Source organism: Symphalangus syndactylus, chromosome 7, assembly GCF_028878055.3.
Source record: "Symphalangus syndactylus isolate Jambi chromosome 7, NHGRI_mSymSyn1-v2.1_pri, whole genome shotgun sequence".
Classification (NCBI taxonomy): domain Eukaryota; kingdom Metazoa; phylum Chordata; class Mammalia; order Primates; family Hylobatidae; genus Symphalangus; species Symphalangus syndactylus.
Window position 1 is genome coordinate 66,203,562 of NC_072429.2, and position 19,926 is coordinate 66,223,487.

General features: G+C 37.6%; 1 protein-coding gene across 6 annotated transcripts in view; it reads left to right on the forward strand.

Moving 5' to 3' along the window:
* Positions 1-19,926, forward strand: part of PXDNL (peroxidasin like) — a 479,632-nt gene that overhangs the window by 442,221 nt on the left and 17,485 nt on the right. For 5 of the 6 annotated variants that reach the window (XM_055286430.2, XM_055286431.2, XM_063643311.1 and 2 more), the window contains 2 exons: positions 10,633-10,747; positions 16,819-16,948. The exons of the other annotated variant lie outside the window; for it this stretch is intronic. In XM_055286430.2, the coding sequence (XP_055142405.1) occupies positions 10,633-10,747; positions 16,819-16,948 (245 nt within the window). The remainder of the gene's footprint in view (positions 1-10,632; positions 10,748-16,818; positions 16,949-19,926) is intronic. 6 annotated transcript variants of the gene reach the window in all.

The window sequence follows — 19,926 nt, forward strand, 5'->3', positions numbered from 1 at the left end:
AGTTATAGATTTTTGAAGCTGGAGGTGACCTAAGAGAGTATTTGACTGAGAAACAAGACCAAAAAAACCAACACTTCATCTTAAGATTAGGAAGCAAAAGTTGGAAAGGTTTAAGTAATTTGCTCTCAGTTATGTATTAGCAGACCTAGGGATAGAGCTCAGACTCCCCATTGCCAAGTCCATTTATTTTCCTCACCCCATCATGTCACCTTATCGCTAGTTTTCCTTTCCTTATACTCTCTATAATTTTCTCCAAATCTCTTTCACCAGTAGTAAACATAGGAACTCTTCTTTAGCTGGGTGGCCTTCTTTTTTAGAATCCTGTGCTAAAAAATTGCAAATACAACAATCTTGACATTTTAACGTCAAATTAATTTTCAGTGTCAGCTAATCAATAGATCAAGAGTCTTTGCATAATACTGTAGGCATTACAGATGCAATTAAATAATATTCACAAGTTCTTATTACCAATCTACTAATTTCAGCAAACTCTACAATTGACACATTTGTTTGTGTCATAAATCAGTCAAAACTCTACTGATAAAATTGACTTTGCATAGAGCAGAAAGCATTCTCTTCAATATAGAACAGAAAATGATTTACTCTCATTTATTTTAGAAATTAAAAACTTACACCTAAGGCAGGTGGGATGTTTCCTAAGACAAGATAAGTGACGTATTAAGACACTATACCACTCGATTAAATAAAACTTCCTTCAAATAAAACAATTGCACAAAGATTCAACAGATGTATATTTTCTACTGGGATTTATTGAACCATCTGGTCTTGTAATTTCCAGCTGCATACTTCACATTAAGTTCTGTCTTTAAAGCATCAAGTAATTGTAAATACAGTATATTTTATGTACAAATGTAAATATATTTAGGTTTGCTCATGCCTTTCTTTCAAATAAATTGTGCTTATGTTTGTAAACTAATGAAAGTTTAATTTATTTCATAAGAGACTCATTTTATTACCATCATATATCATGATGCTGTGGTTATTTCATGCTTAACTTATAAAATGCCTTCGAAGTATTACTAAAGAAGTAAGATTTCAGCAACTCCTATAAAGCTTTAATAAAGCAATTGCATTGCAACAGTGATCTCAGGTTTGTCTTTGACAGTTTTGGCTATTTCTAATAGAACACCATAAGGACATCTCCTACTCTCCTTGGGTCTGTTAGTACCTAATGTCTTATGTGAAAAACTTGTTGAAATCAAGGTGAGAACATTACAGTAGGAAAAACAGCAAATAAGTAGCCCTGAAATGATACAAAACAGAACGAGTGTTCAGTGATAGAGATGATTAATCAAACTCTACTGATGATGTTGACTTTACATAGAGTACAAAGCATTCCCTTGAAAATGACCATCTCATAAGTTCTGAGGATAAGTTATCTTCCAAATACAGCATTCTGCATTTATTTACAATCTATTATATCACATAAGAAAGAAAAATTTTTCTATATCAGGATTAGGTAATTCATTAGCAGGGCTTCACCAAGTTGCTTAATTTAAGAAAATGGTTTCTTAAAACTAGAAATTTATTTTACCATCAGATAAGTGCCTGTTAGTATTTTCCCATCAGATATGTTCCTCTTAGTATTTTCCCATTAGATATGTGCCTTTTAGTAAACATGAGAACTGTCTTGTAGCTGATGACCTTCCTTTTTAGAATCTTATGCTAATGAATTACAAATGCAACAATCTTGACATTTTAACATCAATTTAAGCTAATTTTTCGTATCAGCTAATCAGTAGGATCAAGAGTGTTCGCATAATACTTTAGGCAGTGCAGGTGCAATTAAACAACATTCACAAGTCCTTGTTACCCATCTACTTATTTCAGCAAATTTTGTAATTGTCCATTTCTTTGTGCCATAATCAAATAAGTCAAAATTCTACTGATAAAATTGCCTTAGCATAAGCATGATGATAAATGATAAAAATTAGAAAATTTAGAAATCCTCATTACATTTGTAATTATTAATATTGCTAAAGTATGACTGATAATTAATGAAATTTGGCTTCAAATATGTTCCCATAAAAGGCAAAATATTTAGTAAACAGGATATATGCTCTGCAGATCACTAGGGAAAACTGACAATGTGGAGTTTAAAGGAAACATTGAAGAACAAAAATCTTAAAATCCTCATAAGACCCAAATGTGCCTGAAGTTTCAGTGCATTAAGAGAATTACTGAAAGTTGAAGACTGCTCTATCTATCCAAAAAGCAGCTTTTAACTCTATACCATTAACAAGGGCTATACATAAGCAAAATATTGAGAATGGTCAAATATAAAAGCACACATCAAAGTTAAGTCAGGCACACAGAAACAGGAGTGGCAATAACAATACACAGTTGAATGTAAGTAAGAAAAGCATTAACTGAAACGAAGTTTTTTTAATATCAATTTTGAAATAGCTTAGCATCCATTCAGCACAGCTTAACAGAATTGTGTTTGAATATTACTAATGAGATCAATTTGTGAAGGATGTATTTAACTTTGTCCCTATAAGCTAAAATTAACTTTATCTTCAAATATTCATAAAGATTCTAAAATATTGATTATATGCTAGGTCACTAGAAACACTAAAATTCCCAAAAGCAGACTTCATTATCTTTTACCACAGTGCAACTAATCTAAAATAATCAAATTTAAAAGAAAATAGCTACTTATAATTTTTTTAGTCATTAGACCAAATAAATATTTTATCAACAAGAAGTGTAATATCTAAAAATATTAATGACAACATTATTATCAAAATTTATGAGTAACAGAGGTAAATACAGAAACAAACTTGTAGTTTTATTAAAAATGAGATAATAAAAATAAATTAACAAAACACACAGTAAGATGTTACAGAAAAGACAGCTAAATAAATATGAATGTACTGAGAAAGCCTGAATAAAGATATAAGAGGAATTGACGAATAAATCTAATAGCTGGCTTAAAAAATAAAGGAAGGAGAAGTAGTAACTATGAGAAATTATATATTCATCTAATATTTAATATGTATTATATAGGTATAATATATACAATACATAGTAATATACACAATAACTTAATAATAACATACTTTTTCCAATAATGACAAAGAGAGAAAAATAATGACAAAGAGAGAAAAGAGACCAAAAAAAAAAAAAATGAAAATTAGAAGATTGTCGCCATTTTCTTTCTTGGAGTCTTGAGACATAGGAATGCTTTTTAGTTGTATACTTTTTTGTACCATTGTACTCAATAGGTAATCTTCAACACTCACTCCCCTCCCACTCTCTTACCTTTCGGAGTCTCCAGCATGTTATTCCACTCTGTCTATCCATGTGTACCTATTGTTACCTCCCACTCATAAGTGAGAACGTGTGCTATTTGCTTTTATGTTTCTGAGTTATTTCACTTAGGATAATGGCCTCAAGTTCCATCCACAATGCTGCAAAAGACATGATTTCACTCTTTTTATGGCTGAGTATTATTCCATTGTATTAGTCCATTTTCACACTGTTATAGAGGTACCACCTGAGACTGGATAATTTACAAATAAAAGAGAGTTTTTGATTCACAGTTCCACATGGCTGGGGAGGCCTCATGAAACTCACTATCATGTTGGAAGGCAAAGGAGAAGAAAGCTCCTTCTTCAGAAGGTGGCAGGAGGAAGAGAGAGCAAAGGGGAAGTATCATACTTTTAAACCATCAGATCTCGTGAGAACCCCCTAACTATCATGAGAACAGCATGGGGGAAACCAATTCCATGGTCCAATCACCTCCCACGAGGTCCCTCCCTGGACATGTGGGGCTTACAATTAGAGATGAGATTTGGATGGGGACACACAGCCAAACCATGTTATCCATGGTGTATATATACCACATTTTTTAATCCATTGATGGACTTTTAGGTTGATCTCGTGTTTTTGCTCTTTTGAGTAGAGCTGTGATAAACACATGAGTGCAGGTGCCTTTTTGAAATAATGGTTTCTTTTCCTTTGGGTAAATACCCCATAGTGGGATTGCTGGATCAAACGGTAGTTCTATTTTTAGCTTTTTGCAAAATCTCCATACTACAGTACATTTTTTTTTTTTTTTTTTTATGCTGGGAATTATCTTCCTGATTCATGAGAGCAAGTCGAGGGCAGTGTGCAGTGGATGGTTGTTGAGATGACCACACACTAATGTAACCCTGAGGAGTCACACCCTCATGTCATCCTTTTTCTTTAGTGAGAGCAGAACCTGTGACCTACTTCTAAGCAGCAGAATACAGCAAAGGTGATGCAATGTCCCTCCCATGATGAAGCTACCTCATATTAGACTCTGTCTTACTAGATGGAGGGAGAAAGATTCGCCTGCTGATTGTGAGAAAGCAAACCACTATGTTGTGGAGATAACACTTTTCTGATTTTTATTTATTATGGAGAGGGTCTCATGGAAGGGAACTGTGGGTGGCCTCCAGGTGGCCTTCAGTAACACAACCATGAGGAAGTGAGTTCTGCCAACACAGATTCTGCCCCAGATGAGATGATAATGTAGCCCCACTAACCTCTTGATTGGAGCCTCATGAGACTGAGCAAAGAACCTACTAACCTGTGCCTGGAGTCCTGCATTCTGGCCACAGAAGGTGTGATGTGCTGCGTGTGGTAGTTTGCTTGGGATTCTGTAACAAATCACCATAAACGGGACAGCAAGACGTGTCTCCCTACTCCAGAGGCTGGGAGTCTAAGATCAAGTGCTGGCAGGGCTGGTTCCAACTGAGGGCTGTGTGGGAGAATGCATTCCATGCCCCTCACCGTACTTTTCGTGGTCTGCCAACATCCATTGTTTCTTGGCTTCTGCTGTATCTCTCTGATCTCTACCTTCATGTTCACACGGCATTCTGTGTTCATGGCTGTGTCCACATTTCTACTATTTATAAGGGCATTAATCATGTTGAATTAGTGGCCCATCTACTCCAGTGTGATCTCTTAACGAATTACTCTGCAACAACCCTATTTCCAAGTAAGGTTATAGTCTGAGTTACTGGGGATTAGAATTTCAACATATGAGTTTTGAGGGAATACACAGCAATCCATAAAAATGCGTTTGTATCATTTTAAGCCATTGCGTTTGTAGTAACCTGTTAACACTGTGATAGATTCCTGAAACAATTGTAATAAGAAAGTGAAATACCAGTAAGAGTATGAAGAAATATTAATGGGGTGCTACTGGAACCGTCTCACTTCAAAACAATTGTGGGGATAGTTGAGTATTGATTCTAATTGAGGTGAAACGTCATCTAAAGATATGATGTATTAATATACTCAGTTCCTTTATGAGAACTAGAAGCCACTTTGCTATTAATACAGGAGTTATTAAGAAATTATTTTGGGAAGTTAGCGAGGGTAGAAGTTCTCGGTGGAATTTTCCTTTAATAAAAAGCAGCCCCAAATCATTTCTTCTCTAACAAAAAGCGGTCTGAAAGGTCAGGCTGCAAGCATAGATATGCATATGTAAATACATGTGGCTAAGAGCCAAGTCCATCCAAAATGGCGGTTCCTGCTCCCTTTTCCTTGTCACCACTTGTGCTGGTGTCATGGCGGCCGCCAGGTAGAAGCTGCATTTGCCGCTGGGTGCGGCGGCTCACACCTGTAATCCCAGCACTTTGGGAGGCCGAGGTGGGCGGATCACCTGAGGTCAGGAGTTCGAGAACAGCTTGGCCAACATGGTGAAACCCCGTCTCTACTGATAATACAAAAATTAGCTGGGTAGTATGGGCCTGTAATCCCAGCTACTCAGGAGGCTGGGGCAGGAGAATCGCTTGAACCTGGGAGGCGGAGGTTGCAGTTAGCCAAGATTGCATCATCGTACTCTAGCCTGGACAAGAGTGAAAAATTCCCTTTCAAAAAAAAAAAAAAAAAAAGAAGAAGCTGCATTTGCTAATAAAAGACTAGGGTGGGAGGGCTAGTCTTTTCCTAGGCTGTCTAAATGGCATACCTGGTCAGACCAATCCCCTGGGCCCTATGTAAATCAATCACTGCCTCCTCAAGCCTCTGTACAAAATTGATTGCATTCCGTCCCAGACCAGAGACCCCATCTTGGAAGACCAGCTTTCCCAGAATAAGGAAGCTTTTTCTCTTTCTCTTCTTTTTTTTTTTTTTTTTTTTTTTTTTTTTTTTTGAGGCCGAGTCTTGCTCTGTGGCGCAGGCTGGAGTGCAGTGGCGCAATTTCGGCTCACTGCAACCACTGCCTGCCGGGTTCACGCCATTCTCCTGCCTCAGCCTCCTGAGTAGCTGGGACTACAGGCACCCGCCACCACGCCCGGCTAATTTTTTGGTATTTTTAGTAGAGTCAGGGTTTCACCGTGTTAGCCAGGATGATCTCCATCTCCTGACCTCGTGATCTGCCCGCCTCGGCCTCCCAAAGTGCTGAGATTACAGGCGTGAGCCACTGCGCCCGGCCACTCTCTTCTTTTCTGTCTGTTAAACTTTATGCCTCTAAACCCACTCCTCGTGTGTGTCTGTGTCCTGAATTTTTTCTCGGTAAGAGGTAAAGAACCAGGGTATATACCCCAGACAACGGAGATGTTTCATATGCAATATGAATGCATTCATTCTCAAAAGTGTCCCCCAAATTTATTGTCAGTTTTGTAAGTTTGCTTTCAGTTATTTGTACTTTTTCTCTTTTTGCAAGCAAATAAGAGGTGTTGAAAGTGTTGAAAATGAAAATCAGATATATTTTTGCCAATTTGAAAAATCAATTTTGATATATTTTAAATCTATAGAATACAGCATTGGGATACTAGTGTTCCATAGTTGCATAGTTTTGGTCAATTCATGGAAAGAAATAGGATTGCCTGAGCTACTATAGCTCAATCTCCCAAACTTGACCTTGTTTATTCACCACAGACTGTCAACCCACTCCAATAAACTGCAGTATTCAGACATATTCTGAAAGCAACCTGCTGTCTTGAGAATTTTCTAATTTTCTTAAAGCATTTACTGGGCACGTGCCACAAGCAGGTGCTGAGGATTAACTGGTAGGTAGGACAAGGCCCTTCTTTTCTGCTCTTCTCAGAGAATGAGAGGAGTAAGACCCAATGTATCCAGAGAGTGCTGAGAGAGTGCAATGAGTTTACATTTGACTTGCTCTTGGCAGTTAAGAAAGGCTTCCTGGAGAAGGCTGACATGTCACCTATGGCATTTGTCACTCAAGTGAGACCAAATGAAGTCGGAGCAGGATCACTGGCTGTGGGTTGTGCATTAGGGAGAAATGAGACTGGAGAGGCAAGAAGGTGCTACATAGGGAAGGACCTTGTTTCACCCACTAAGAATCTAGGTCACCATTCACAAAGCAAAGGCAGGAGCAGGGTCAGGGTGGGAGCAACCAAGGCTGCCCTGAATGGGAAGATTCACACTCACACACACACCCCCCCACACACACACCCACCATTATGCCTCTTGAACACGAGCTTTCTGGCTGTATCTTCATTCACATCTGTTGCTGTCTTCAAACACCCTATCTGCTGTATTTCATGCCCCCATGTCATACATAGACCAGAAATTTAAGCTGATCTAAATTTAAGTCATTTAATTTTACTTTCCACACTAGACTCATCCATCCATTCATTCAGTTAACAAATAATGACCCTATTATTTGCAAGTTGCATAAGCCAGAAATCTAGGAGTTAACCTTCTTCTGTTTTCCTCATTCTTTGCTGTAGTGTTATGGCTTTTGAGTCTGACTGTCTGGATTTAAACCCTGTCTCTTCTGTTGAAAAGCTGTAGGACTTTGTACAAGATAATATAATCTTTTTGTGCCTCAGGTTAACAATAGGGAAGATAATATTGAGTATGGGTTATTGTAAAGTTTCAAATAAATAACTCATGTAAAGCCTAAGAACAGAGCTTGAAAACATGTATGTATATATACACATACACATAGATATATATGTACACATATGTATATATTTATATAAGATAAATATGCATAGGGATAAAATCAAACATCTACTATACTAACATTGCATTTAAATGTAAATGTAATGTTGTTTGCTTAAGAGCCAAACATTCAGCAATCAAGAATACTCTGCTTCTTTGGCAGTATCTAGGAATAAATAATGAAGTGAATTAAAAGAAATGATGTCAGAACTACAACATTTTACCTGTCACATTACAAGAAACCTGCCATGTCACTGCAGTCTGGTGGGTTGTTCCTGTTCGGGTGTACTCATCTCTGTATACCTGCAATGTTACATACATGATTCCTTGCTTTTTGGGTTTTATTTATATGACCTTGAACAATCTATTGGTGCTTTAAAGTAAATAAATTCTAAAGCTTTATCTTTCTAAAAAATAATGAAAGACCATAGATGATGAGAGTTTATCTGCAGAGCCTTTTCTCTATATTTTTTCCTTTTTATATGAGAATTGGAAAGAAAGCTATTTGGCTTAGCTGGAGATGCTGCATCGTAGTGGGGAGAATACTTGCAACCTATTGAAAATCAGGAATCATGCCTTATCTATTTTTATTTTCTCTACAGTGCCTAGCCTAAAACCTTAATTCAGTAAGATCTCCATAAATATTTATTGACAAAAGCTGTGTGCTTTTTAGAAATAGAAAGACTGAGTTTCATTTTATGATTGAAGTTTACTTTCTTTAGTTGTATTCTTCGTAAATATTTCTCATTTTTTTTTTTACTCAGAGCTGCAAATATTTATGCGTTATTAATTATCAGTAAAGTACTAAGTTGAGGTAACAGCATAACAGTAGGGGAAAATAAGCACCTGTGGGTCCCTTAGTATAATGTACAACTTTACCTAGAATGTCTTGACTTCATCGTTATAAAAGTAGCAATAGGTCGGGCGTGGTGGCTCATGCCAGTAATCTCAGCACTTTGGGAGGCCGAGGCATGAGCCACTGCACCCAGCCTCCAGAAATTTTTTATCCAATTATGGTAATATACAACAATATGATAATTAACCTGTAAACCTTATAAGAAGGCTTGGATTTTCTTCAGTGAACTGTGTTTGGATTTTACAAATAAAGACATTTTTAATTGAAAACAACAGGTAGAAGTAGAAATAAAAAAGAAAACAAGTTAACAACGATAACCAGTAACAACCATAACCAGTATTCTAGACAATGTCACTGTGGTAATTTTGGGATGTTTTCATTTTAGTTTATTTCTAGTATGTTTTAATATCAGTGAGTTCATATGTATAAGTTTTACTCTTATTTTGTTTAGTGTTATAGCATTTGCAGTTTGTTGTGTTATTTTAAAAATCATCCTAAATTTCATATTCATGTTTGCTTAATAATCTTTCATGTCATATTCCTCTTGAATTTAATTTACATATGATAAGGTGAAGATGTAAGTGGTTTTCACTTTCTCTTCTTTTAAGAATAACTCGCTAGCTGCCCAGAACAAAAGTACTCTCTCCCTATTTTCCAATTTGTGCTGCCTAATATAATGTGTTAAGTTCGATTGCATGGTAAGATACTCTCGGGTTGTTATCCTGTTTTATTTTTTCAGGTATTTTCCCACCAAAATTAAGAATTTTTATTTTTGAACTTCATACATAGTAGTTTTACTATCTGGGAATGTTGATTCCTACATCATTCTTTTTCATTTTCAAAATATCTTAGTTTCCACACCATCTTTTTCATATGAAATTTTAGATAGTGTATTAGGCAGTTTTTGCATTGCTATAAAAAATACCCAAGACTGGGTAATTTATAAAGAAAAGCAGTTGAATGGGCTCACAGTTCTGTAGGCCATACTGGAAGCCTGGTGCAAGTATCTGCTCAGCTTCTAAGGAGCCCTCAGGGAGCTTTCACTCATGGCCAAGGCAAAAGGTAGCAGGAGGCAGGGCACATGACATGAGCGGGAGCAAGAGAGTAGGGGAGGTCCCATGCACTTGTAGACAACAGATCGCCAAGAACTCACTCACTATGGCAGGAACAGCACAAAGACATGAGGGAGCCGCTCCCACATCCAGATACCTCCCACCAGGCTCCACCAACCCTGGGAATTACATCTCAACAGGAGGTTTGAGAGGGACATCCGTACTATATCAGAGATCACTTTTTAAATTTCCGTATTTATTTGCAACAAGTTTTTCATGTTATTCTCATATCTTTTTGATTGTGATAAAAACACATAACATAAAACTTACCATTTTAACCACTTGGAGGACACTGTACAGTTGTGCAACAGAGGGTATCTTAAAAAACAAATCCCTAGTGGGTATCAGGTGTGCCTGAGACACTTTGAGGAGTTGCCAAATTTCAAGCATTCCACCTAGGACTCTCCTGCTTCTTTCTTCATTGTGCCAAGTCCTTAGTGAATAAAAGACGCCGTGCAATCCATGCACTTACTAAGATTCAACATCACTCTCCCTGGGGCTCCTCCAGAAGTTCTGCAGACTGCCTTGCATCCCACTTGCTGCTGCAAAACAGAGATTCAGTGACATGCAAAAGCAGGTGTCTGAGACTGTGGTCATCCAGTAAAATGGAACGGACTAAATGAGTCTCTCTCACTCTCGCTGTCTACTCTTTCTTCTTTGTACTCTTGCCCTCTCTGACTGTTAAAGAAATGATCTAGATGAGATCATGACATCCCATCTCACATGATGCTATTGTGGTTACTTCTTTCTCCACAGACTGTAGGAGTAGAGGACAGTTCAGAGCAGTGACACAAGAATCTCAAAAGAAACGCTCAGCTCAATACAGCTATCCTGATGATAAAGATATGGAGTTAAGTCATCTAAGAAATAGGTATGTATAGAAATATCTCATTTCTTTAGGCAACTTACTATAGATTTGCTTCAAACCTACAATTTGTTTTATCTTTTTTAATAGAGATGCAGTTAACTTATTTACATATAGGATGAATCACATGAAAAGGAGCAAACACAGAATGAATTCTGTGATGTGTTTGAGTTCCATTTCACTCTGCAATAGCCCAGCCAGAGCGTATTTGGCAATGAATTTTTCTCAATAGAGTGCAGAAAACTACGTGTATTAGATGCTAGTTTTGATCCCTTAAATGACATTATGAGTTGATATTCAGATTCTTTTTGAAAATATAAAACAGCATATTGTTTGTGAGAAAGATAATAGTATCTATTTAAGTTAATTCATGTTAAGTTGATTTGAATTCATGAATAATATATGGCAAGCAAGGCTTGATTTGTGACCAAGATGGAATATTTTTGAACTCTTAGAAAATTGAGAAATGTCAATCTTATTCCTTTGAAATCCCTTAGGACTTCTGTCGTGTAGCTTGCATATTAGCTTGATACAAAGTGTTGCTTCAAAAAGTTTCTCCCTACCATTGACTTGGAAGCTTCTGAAAGCAGAAACACTACCTTGGGCATAGATATGTCCAGTAGCCCCTTTTCATTGAATAAGGAGTCAGTACATACTTTTGAAATTAAGTTACCAAAATAAGCATTGCAATTCACAGCTTCATAGGCCATGCAGCTTCTTTCAAGGAACCATATATCCTATTTTTGTTGTCCATAGCTGCCTTCTAAGTAGTATAATTTAGTCAAATTCAAAATCCATGTTTGGCATCCATTTCTTCAATTACAGTTGTAAACTTGAACAATATATGGGCCCTGTACTCTAATATTTAAAATTGAGGAGAGGAGATAGTGTTGTTGGACAATAAATGTGAAGGCTTTAGAGTCAGGCACATGGATTCAAATCCTGTTTCTACTGCTTCATAACTATGCATGTTATATAAAATTTCCAAATCTCCATTTCCTCTGCTGTAAAATGGGCATGTAATACCTACTTTACAGGATTATTGTTTTAACTTGAGGATACATATGTAAAGCACTGAATACTAATATAGTACCTAGCATTTTACAGGCATTCTATAACACACATTCTGTAATGACACATGCTGTTGTAGTGTTCACTGCATGCCAAACATTCTTTTAAGCATCAAACAAATATTAACTCACTTAACGAAAGTGCTTATATGAGTACTGATGTGAAATCCAATCACGGAGTGAGTAGTGCAGAGCAAGTGGTGATTAATTCTTACTGGGGACCTTTGACAGGGTAGACAGAGGAGGGATCTAGACGGATAAGCTAAGATTTTGATAGCATTTAGGGGAGTCCAAGTCTGAAAGAACAACATGAACAAAGGGAAGTGAGGTGTGTTTGGAGAATGGTACAACTCATGTGTCTAAATGAGTTGGTCTCAAATATTCAGGAAGCTGAGGTGGAAGCATTGCCTGAGGCCAGGAGTTCGAGAGCAGCCTGGGCCACAAAGTGAGACTCCATCTCTAAAAAAGTTTTTTTTTTTTTTTTTTTTTACTTAAAAAATTAGCTGGGCATGGTAGCATACACCAGTAGTCCCTGCTACTAGGGAGGCTGAGGCAGGAAAATGTCTTGAGCTAAGAAGTTTGAGACTCCCATGAATTATGACCATGGGACTATACTCCACCCTGAGTGATAGAGTGAAGCTGTTTATAGACCTCTATAAAAAACAAACAAAACCCCCCAAATGAATGAATGAATGAGTTGGTGTGTTCAATAACTAGGAATGAAGAGCATTCTTCCAGAATGTTCTGAAAGAAGGTTGAGGCAAAGAGTGAAGAGCTGTAAATTCCAGGGTAAGGAAATGAAATATATATTTTGTGTTCCTGGAGCTAATCCCTGCAAGGTAATTAGAACTCTGATCAGGAGTTGGAGTCCTAGTGAGAACCATTTTTAAATAATTTGAGTGTTGGAAACATTCACTTGGCCCTTTTATTTGGCATTTCATCTGTTTTTCCATTGATTCAGGTGAAGCATTTTACCAGTGTGTCATCAGAAGTGGGTACTGGACTCACATATTGGAGGGCAATTTCCCTTGTTTTATAAGATGGTGATGGGGATCAGTCCCTTCCAGTGGTGTCCACAAGCACAGGCATGGATAACAACACCCATTACTACGTTCTGTCCTTTTCTACAGCCACACCAAGGTTTTACCACAAAGATTCATTTTGCTTGTTTTTGAGATAAAATTAACTTATTATCAAAACACTTAATACTCTGGGTGGCCCCATTGAAGCCCAGCTCAGATGTTGCCTCAGCTAAAGATTGGTTAATTTTATTTTTAGCCTCCTGCCAATATTATCAAACTGTTACTCAAACATACACCTTACAATTATGAGTTCAGTTTATCATTAATCTGACAATAAAAAGGTAAAAAGAGCTCTGATTTGTTTTGTTTTATAACAACACACGCTTTAGTAATCCTTTATAGATTGTTTCTGTTGTGCTTAAATGTACCATAGTTGTTCAGACCAGAGGAGGTCAAATTCCCTCAACCAACATGCACAGATAACTGTGGTTATAATTTCACTTCTTGTTTTCTCTGTGTGCCCATTTTACTTGCACTTATGCTCTCTTCTCTATCTTTTCTTTCTTCTCTCTTGGTCACAAGTTAAAGCTAGCTTTCAATACCGTATCCAAGAGTCTTTTTTGATAAGCAATATGTTGAGTTTTATGTTTTTGGTAAGAATCCGAAATATAGCAACATTCACAGTGTCTTGGGTTTTTGTCTTTCATTTTTTGCAATAACGTTCCTACCTGGGCTCCTTGCCTCTCTTCTATCCTTCCAAATTGTCTAAAATGTAAATTTGATCATTCTTTAAATTACCCACCACTCTCTATGGATGGAAAATAGACTGTGTACTGGTTAAGAGCAAGGCCTTTTTTTTTTTTTTTTTTTTTTGAATCCCAATCTGCATCCCAGCTGTGCAGTTTAACAGCTCTATATACTGTGGACATGTTAACAACTTTCTAAGCTGCAGTATTCTTACCTGAAACACAAGCTAGTTAAAGTGTCTTATAGAACTACTAGGCAGTTAAGTGACCCAGAGTGCACGCTAGCACATCGACTCCTGCCTGTGCAGAGCAGGCGCTAACTACATGGACCTGACATGGGATTCTCTTTACACAGCTTCCCAGACTCATTACTGCTCTGCTCCCAGCAGAAGGCATTGCCTTCCTACTTATTTATGCATTCATGTTTGTTTGAGACGATCGGGGATTTTATTCTTCATATTGTGTGCTTTTCAGAGATTTCTAAATTTTTTTTAATCAGAAATCAATAATGCAAAGTAATTTTTGAGATAAAAGAATCATTTTTCCTGATTAATTTAAGTGGTATTTTTTTCTTCTGAGCTTCTCCTTAAACAATATTTTTCTAAAATAACATGTGCTACCTTTACTATGGAAAAAACCTATTTGTAAATGAAATAATAAACTAAAAATATAAATAATTATGTTAAAAGTTTATTCTTATGAATATAGGTCATCCCTCCCTTATTTTTTAATTAAGTACTGATGATTTTTCTCTTATACTTTACTGCATTTTGCAAATCTTCTTAAATAGCATATACTATTTTTTATGGGTAAAACCTTATTTTTTATATATTTTATTTTACTTTATTAATTTTATTTTATTGTGATAAGAACACAACATGAGATCATACCTCTTAACACATTTGTCAGTGTACAATACAGTATTGTTCATCTGTCCATTGAAGGACACTTATATTGTTTCCATATTGTGCTAATTATGAATAATGTTGCAGGTAACATGGGAGTGCAGACATCTCTTTGATATCCTCATTTCAATTATTTTGGCTGTATACCCAGGAGTGGGATTGCTAGATGAAATGGTAGTTCCATGTTGCTTTTTGAGGAGTCTCCATACTGTTTTCCACAGTGGCTACTCCAACCCACATTTCCACCAACGTTGTATAATCCTCACTAACACTTTTGTTATCTTTTGTTTTTTGGTAATAGTCATCCTAACAGGTGTGAGGTGCTATGTCATTGTAGTTCTAGAGGACATTATGCTAAGTGAAATTAGCCAGTCACAAAAGGAAGATATTGCATGATTCTGTTTATATGAGGTATCTAAAATAGTTGGATTCTTAGTGGCAGAGAATAGAATGGTGGTTGCCAGGGGCTAGGAGGAGGAAGAAATGGAGAATTGTTGCTCAATGAGTAAAGAGTTTTACTTATGCAAGACAAATAAGTTCTAGAGATTCGCTGCACAACCTAGTACCCATAGTTAATAAGTGGTACTGTACACTTTCAAATAGATTGAGAAGATAGATCTCATATTAAGTATCGTCATAAAAACAAACAAACAAAAGCCACACATGCACATGTGAAAAAAAATAAGGAAATTTTTGGAGGTGGTGAATATATTTATATTTAGTACTTTGTAGTATCACAGGTATATATGGACATGTCCAAACTCATCAAAATGTATACATTAAATATGTGTGTTTTTGTATCAGTTGTGCATCAGTAAAGCTTAAAATGTAGTATTGTTGCCTATAAATACAAGGTTATACCTCTTATTTGTCTTCCTAATGCAGATGCTATGTGTCTTGCTTCTTTGCCAACTGTTCTATTTTGAAAGAATGTGCGGAGCCTAACGGCAGCACACTCACATCCTGCACCCATCTACCTGAGCAGAATGCCTGATGTGTGGCCCATACCCAAACATATTTGTTAAATTGTGAATACTGTCCTACTCCACAACATCTGGGCTCACCAACATCAGCCACTTCCCCGTTTTCCGACATGTGGTCTTTTGACTGTTGGTTATATCTTCATACATTCATTCAGGCTTCTTCAGGATTAAATACCTTTGATTAGACACTGAAGATTTACAGAAGAGAGCATTATGAAAGTAAAATGTCCAACCATTTGCATTAATATTATCCCTAACAACACTTGTACATTTAAACCGTTTTAACACAGTACTGTATAGAAGCTAGCATGTGGTCAGTACTGATTCATGGTGCCTCTAGCTCACAGTGTCTCAGAGGACATGGAGTTATCCAGTGACTAAACTATTGCTGTTGGTAACTTTTGTTATTTTTCTTTGTTTCCCTTTTTTAAATTCCCTGATTGATGTAAACTCTATACTATGTCTCTGATTTATAACTTGTTTTACAAGCTCATAGAATGTACTGTTTCTGGCGAGCCATTTTCTTAGTAAACAATAGAAGACATATTTCAAATAGAATAAAGCAGAACAATTTTGAAAGTTATAATGGTTTCTTCACAAGGAACAACTTTTTACAAAAATTTGGAAAAAGATTGAGAACTTGAAATGCAGATATCATACCCAATAAATCAAATCTATCTAAAAATATTTTTAACAATACATGATAATTGTAAATAGAAAGAACTTTCATTTCTATTTCCCAAACTAGTTATTTGCTTCTGTTTTTTGAAAGTTTCAGCAAACTCTAAGAAACATATCTTAAATTCAACCCAAGGTTTCCTTATATCCTTTTATTATCAACAAGACTGAGCTATTTTGCATCAGGCTAACGGTTAGATTTTTGTCACTCATAGTATCCTTATCTTATTTTAGTTCTTGCCATGAATTTATAATAGAGAAAGCAGCTTCCCTACCTGGCTACTGGATAACATGTTATATTAAATTTGTTACTGCTCTTTCACTGTTTAAAGTGAAATGAAGAATTCGTTAGCAAAAGACATACTTTAAGGTCTAAATAATATATCAAATATATATGTAATACAACACGACATTTCCTTTATGTCATAAGAAATACTTTCTTATCATTTTAGATAAATTACATGAACCAGATGTGACACTCTGGATTATCATCTTATCTGCCATTTAATTTTAATTTTGAATTCCACTCATACCATTTTCCTTTTAAGATCACACAGAACGCCAATTGCAATGCCTTGTACGTGCCAAATGACCACAGAAGATTTGATGATATTTTAAAATTCTCACACGACTTTTATTTTTCAGCATTTTATTTGCTTCTTGTTATAAATAGGCAACAAGATAAAATATATGTGGGTGAAGATGCTAGAAATGTGACAGTTTTGGCAAAAACAAAGTTCTCCCAAGATTTCAGCACGTTTGCAGTGGAAATTCAGGAAACCATCACAGCACTCAGAGAGCAGGTTTGTTTTCTCCTCAAATAACATGTCCTTATTTTATGTATTGGAATAACTAAACATAAAAGATCTGTCCAGTAACTCTCCACAATTACAGAACAGTATCAGAATAATCAAAACCTATACAGGGAGTTGTATTGCTTTTTTTTTGGTTTTACTTTTGCTTTTTTAAAGACACAGTCTTGTTCTGTTGCCCCGGATGGAATATAGTAGCACAATCCCAGCTCACTGGAGCCTCCACGTCTTGGGTTCAAGCGATTCTCGTGCCTCAGCCTCCCAAGTAGCTGGGATTACAGGCGCCCGTCACTACACCCAGCTAATTTTTGTATTTTTAGTGGAGATGGAGTTTGGCCATGTTGGCCAGGCTGGTCTTGAACTCCTGGACTCAAGTGATTTGCCCTCCTTGGCCTCCCAAAGTTCTGGGATTACGGGTGTGAGTCACTGCACCAGCAGGGAGTAGTATTGTAATAAGAATTGAGTTAGGGAAGGAGGGCTTGGGGAAACACACTACAAACAGGCAGAGCCTCATCCTTTCTACCTAATGCTCAGGGCTCTGATGGGCATGAATTTGGTCGGCACTGGCTCCGCTCGCTGCTTCCGACTGCCTCACCAGCACTTTGCTGAATAACTGTGAGCTTGATGCCTGCTTCATCTCCACAGATGGAGATACTTTTTAACAGCACGCTGTATACTTTTCTTATCAATTTTTCTTGGAGTAGAGTCAAAGAAGCTTCTTAGGAATTACTGTTTTCTCTGGCTTTCTTTTTCTGACAAAGTTGTGGAAAACAACATTCCCACACCCCGCTATACTTTTGCTTATTTTGTCAGTTGTTCTGGCTCATGCCTTATTTCATTTTTCCAAAAACTTGAGGATGAATCAACAAGAAGGAAAAGACTTGTATTAGAAATAGCAATGTAGATGTTTTTTTTTTTTGAGAAGGAGTCTCGCTCTTTCACCCAGGCTGGAGTGCAGTGGCGCGATCTTGGCTCACTGCAGGCTCTGTCCCCCGGGGTTCACGCCATTCTCCTGCCTCAGCCTCTCCGAGTAGCTGGGACTACAGGCGCCCGCCACCACGCCCGGCTAATTTTTTTTGTATTTTTAGTAGAGATGGGGTTTCACCGTGGTCTCGATCTCCTGACCTCGTGATCCGCCCGCCTCGGCCTCCCACAGTGCTGGGATTACAAGCGTGAGCCACCGCGCCCGGCCAGAAATAGCAATGTAGATGTTTTTATTCAAAAATATACGTCGGATTTCTTTCAAGGCATGGTGCCAAGCTGTCTGCTTCTTAGACAGTAATGTCACTATGAGGTATATGCTTTTCTTCATAGCATCAAAGCCTTGAAAGCTGAAAACACTGTAGGAGGATGGGCTGAGCCCAGGCTCTGCCATCAGGAAGTTCTGCCCTCACTATTGCCTGACCCAGTCAATTTATTTAATTATTCAGAACAAGTATCCTCATCTGACCTTCAGGGCTATTGTGAGGATCCAAAGAGATTTTAGAACAGAAGGACTTTGTGAACTACAAGCCCCTTAAAATATGATTGCTGCTTTTGGATGTGAACACGTCTAGTCCTAGGTGGAGGGGTGTGATTACCAGGTGCATATGCTTCCCTGAGAGGCTTGCACTGGGAGGCTAAGCTGCCTGCAGCTGCAGTCTGTATCAGTGCCTTCGCTTGACCAGAAATAGCCACCATTGAAATCACTTGTTCAATCTGAATCTTTTTCCTTCTTTTTTTTTTTTTTTTTTTTTTTTTTTTTTTTTGGAGACAGAGTCTTGCTCTTTCACCCAGGCTGGAATGCAATGGCGTGATCTTGGCTCACTGCAACCTACCTCTGCCTCCTGGGTTCAAGAGATTCTCCTGCCTCAGCCTCCCAAGTAGCTGGGATTACAGGTGTCCACCACTGCACCTGAGTAATTTTTATATTTTGAGTAGAGATGGGGTTTTGCCATGTTGGCCAGGCTGGTTTTGAACTCCTGACCTCAGATGATCTGCCCACCTCGGCCTCCCAAAGTGCTGGCATTACAGGCGTGAGGCACTGTGCCTGGCCATCCAATCTTTTTTTTTTTTTTTTTTTTTTGAGATGGAGTCTTGCTCTGTTGCCCAGGCTGGAGTGCAGTGGTGAAATCCCAGCTTGCTGCAACCTCTGCTTCCCAGGTTCAAGCGCAGCCTCAGCCTCCCGAGTAGCTGGGACTACAGGTGCACACCACCATGCCCAGCTCATTTTTGTATTTTTAGTAGAGATGGGGTTTCACCATGTTGGCCAGGCTGGTCTCAAACTCGTGACCTCAGGTGATCCGCCCGCCTCGGCCTCCCAAAGTGCTGGGATTACAGGCATGAGCCACCGTGCCTGGCCCAATCTGAGTCTTATAAAAATCTGAAAGACGTGAGGCATTGCTTCTAGAAGGTTACCCTTAAGATAGATAGCATGCAGTGGTTGGGGTGACTGAGAACTCTGGACATCACAGAGTCTGGAAACCCTATTTCATCCCAGTGAGTTAATGTGTATCAGAGAAGTTATAACAGCAAAGAAAAGTCCTCAGAGCTGGGCTAGAGAAGGTGGGCCCAAACAAATTAAACATTAACTCATATATCACTCAACAAACTATTTTTTCATAAATTTAATTTATGGATTTACAGACACAGGTAGATTCCATGAGCAACATTTCAGTTCAATTTCAATTTCATTACATATTGATGGTGATAATTATGTATTTGATATGTGCTGTATGATTAAAAACATCCCAGAGATGTATGTTTTTAAACATACCCCAAGACTGCAGTAGTTGCCCCTTCTAGGTGTTTAGTAGCATTCTTAGTGTATCAAGATGGGGTGTTTTTGCCTGTTTGTCTGTCTCTTTCATTCCATCGTTAATTTCTTAATAGTTGAGACTATTTCACAGGGGTATCTTCAGAGCCTGATACAAAGTCCGTGTTTAAAAATAGCCAGTTTCTTTGTGTTGGAACATGAAAAGTTAGCTCTA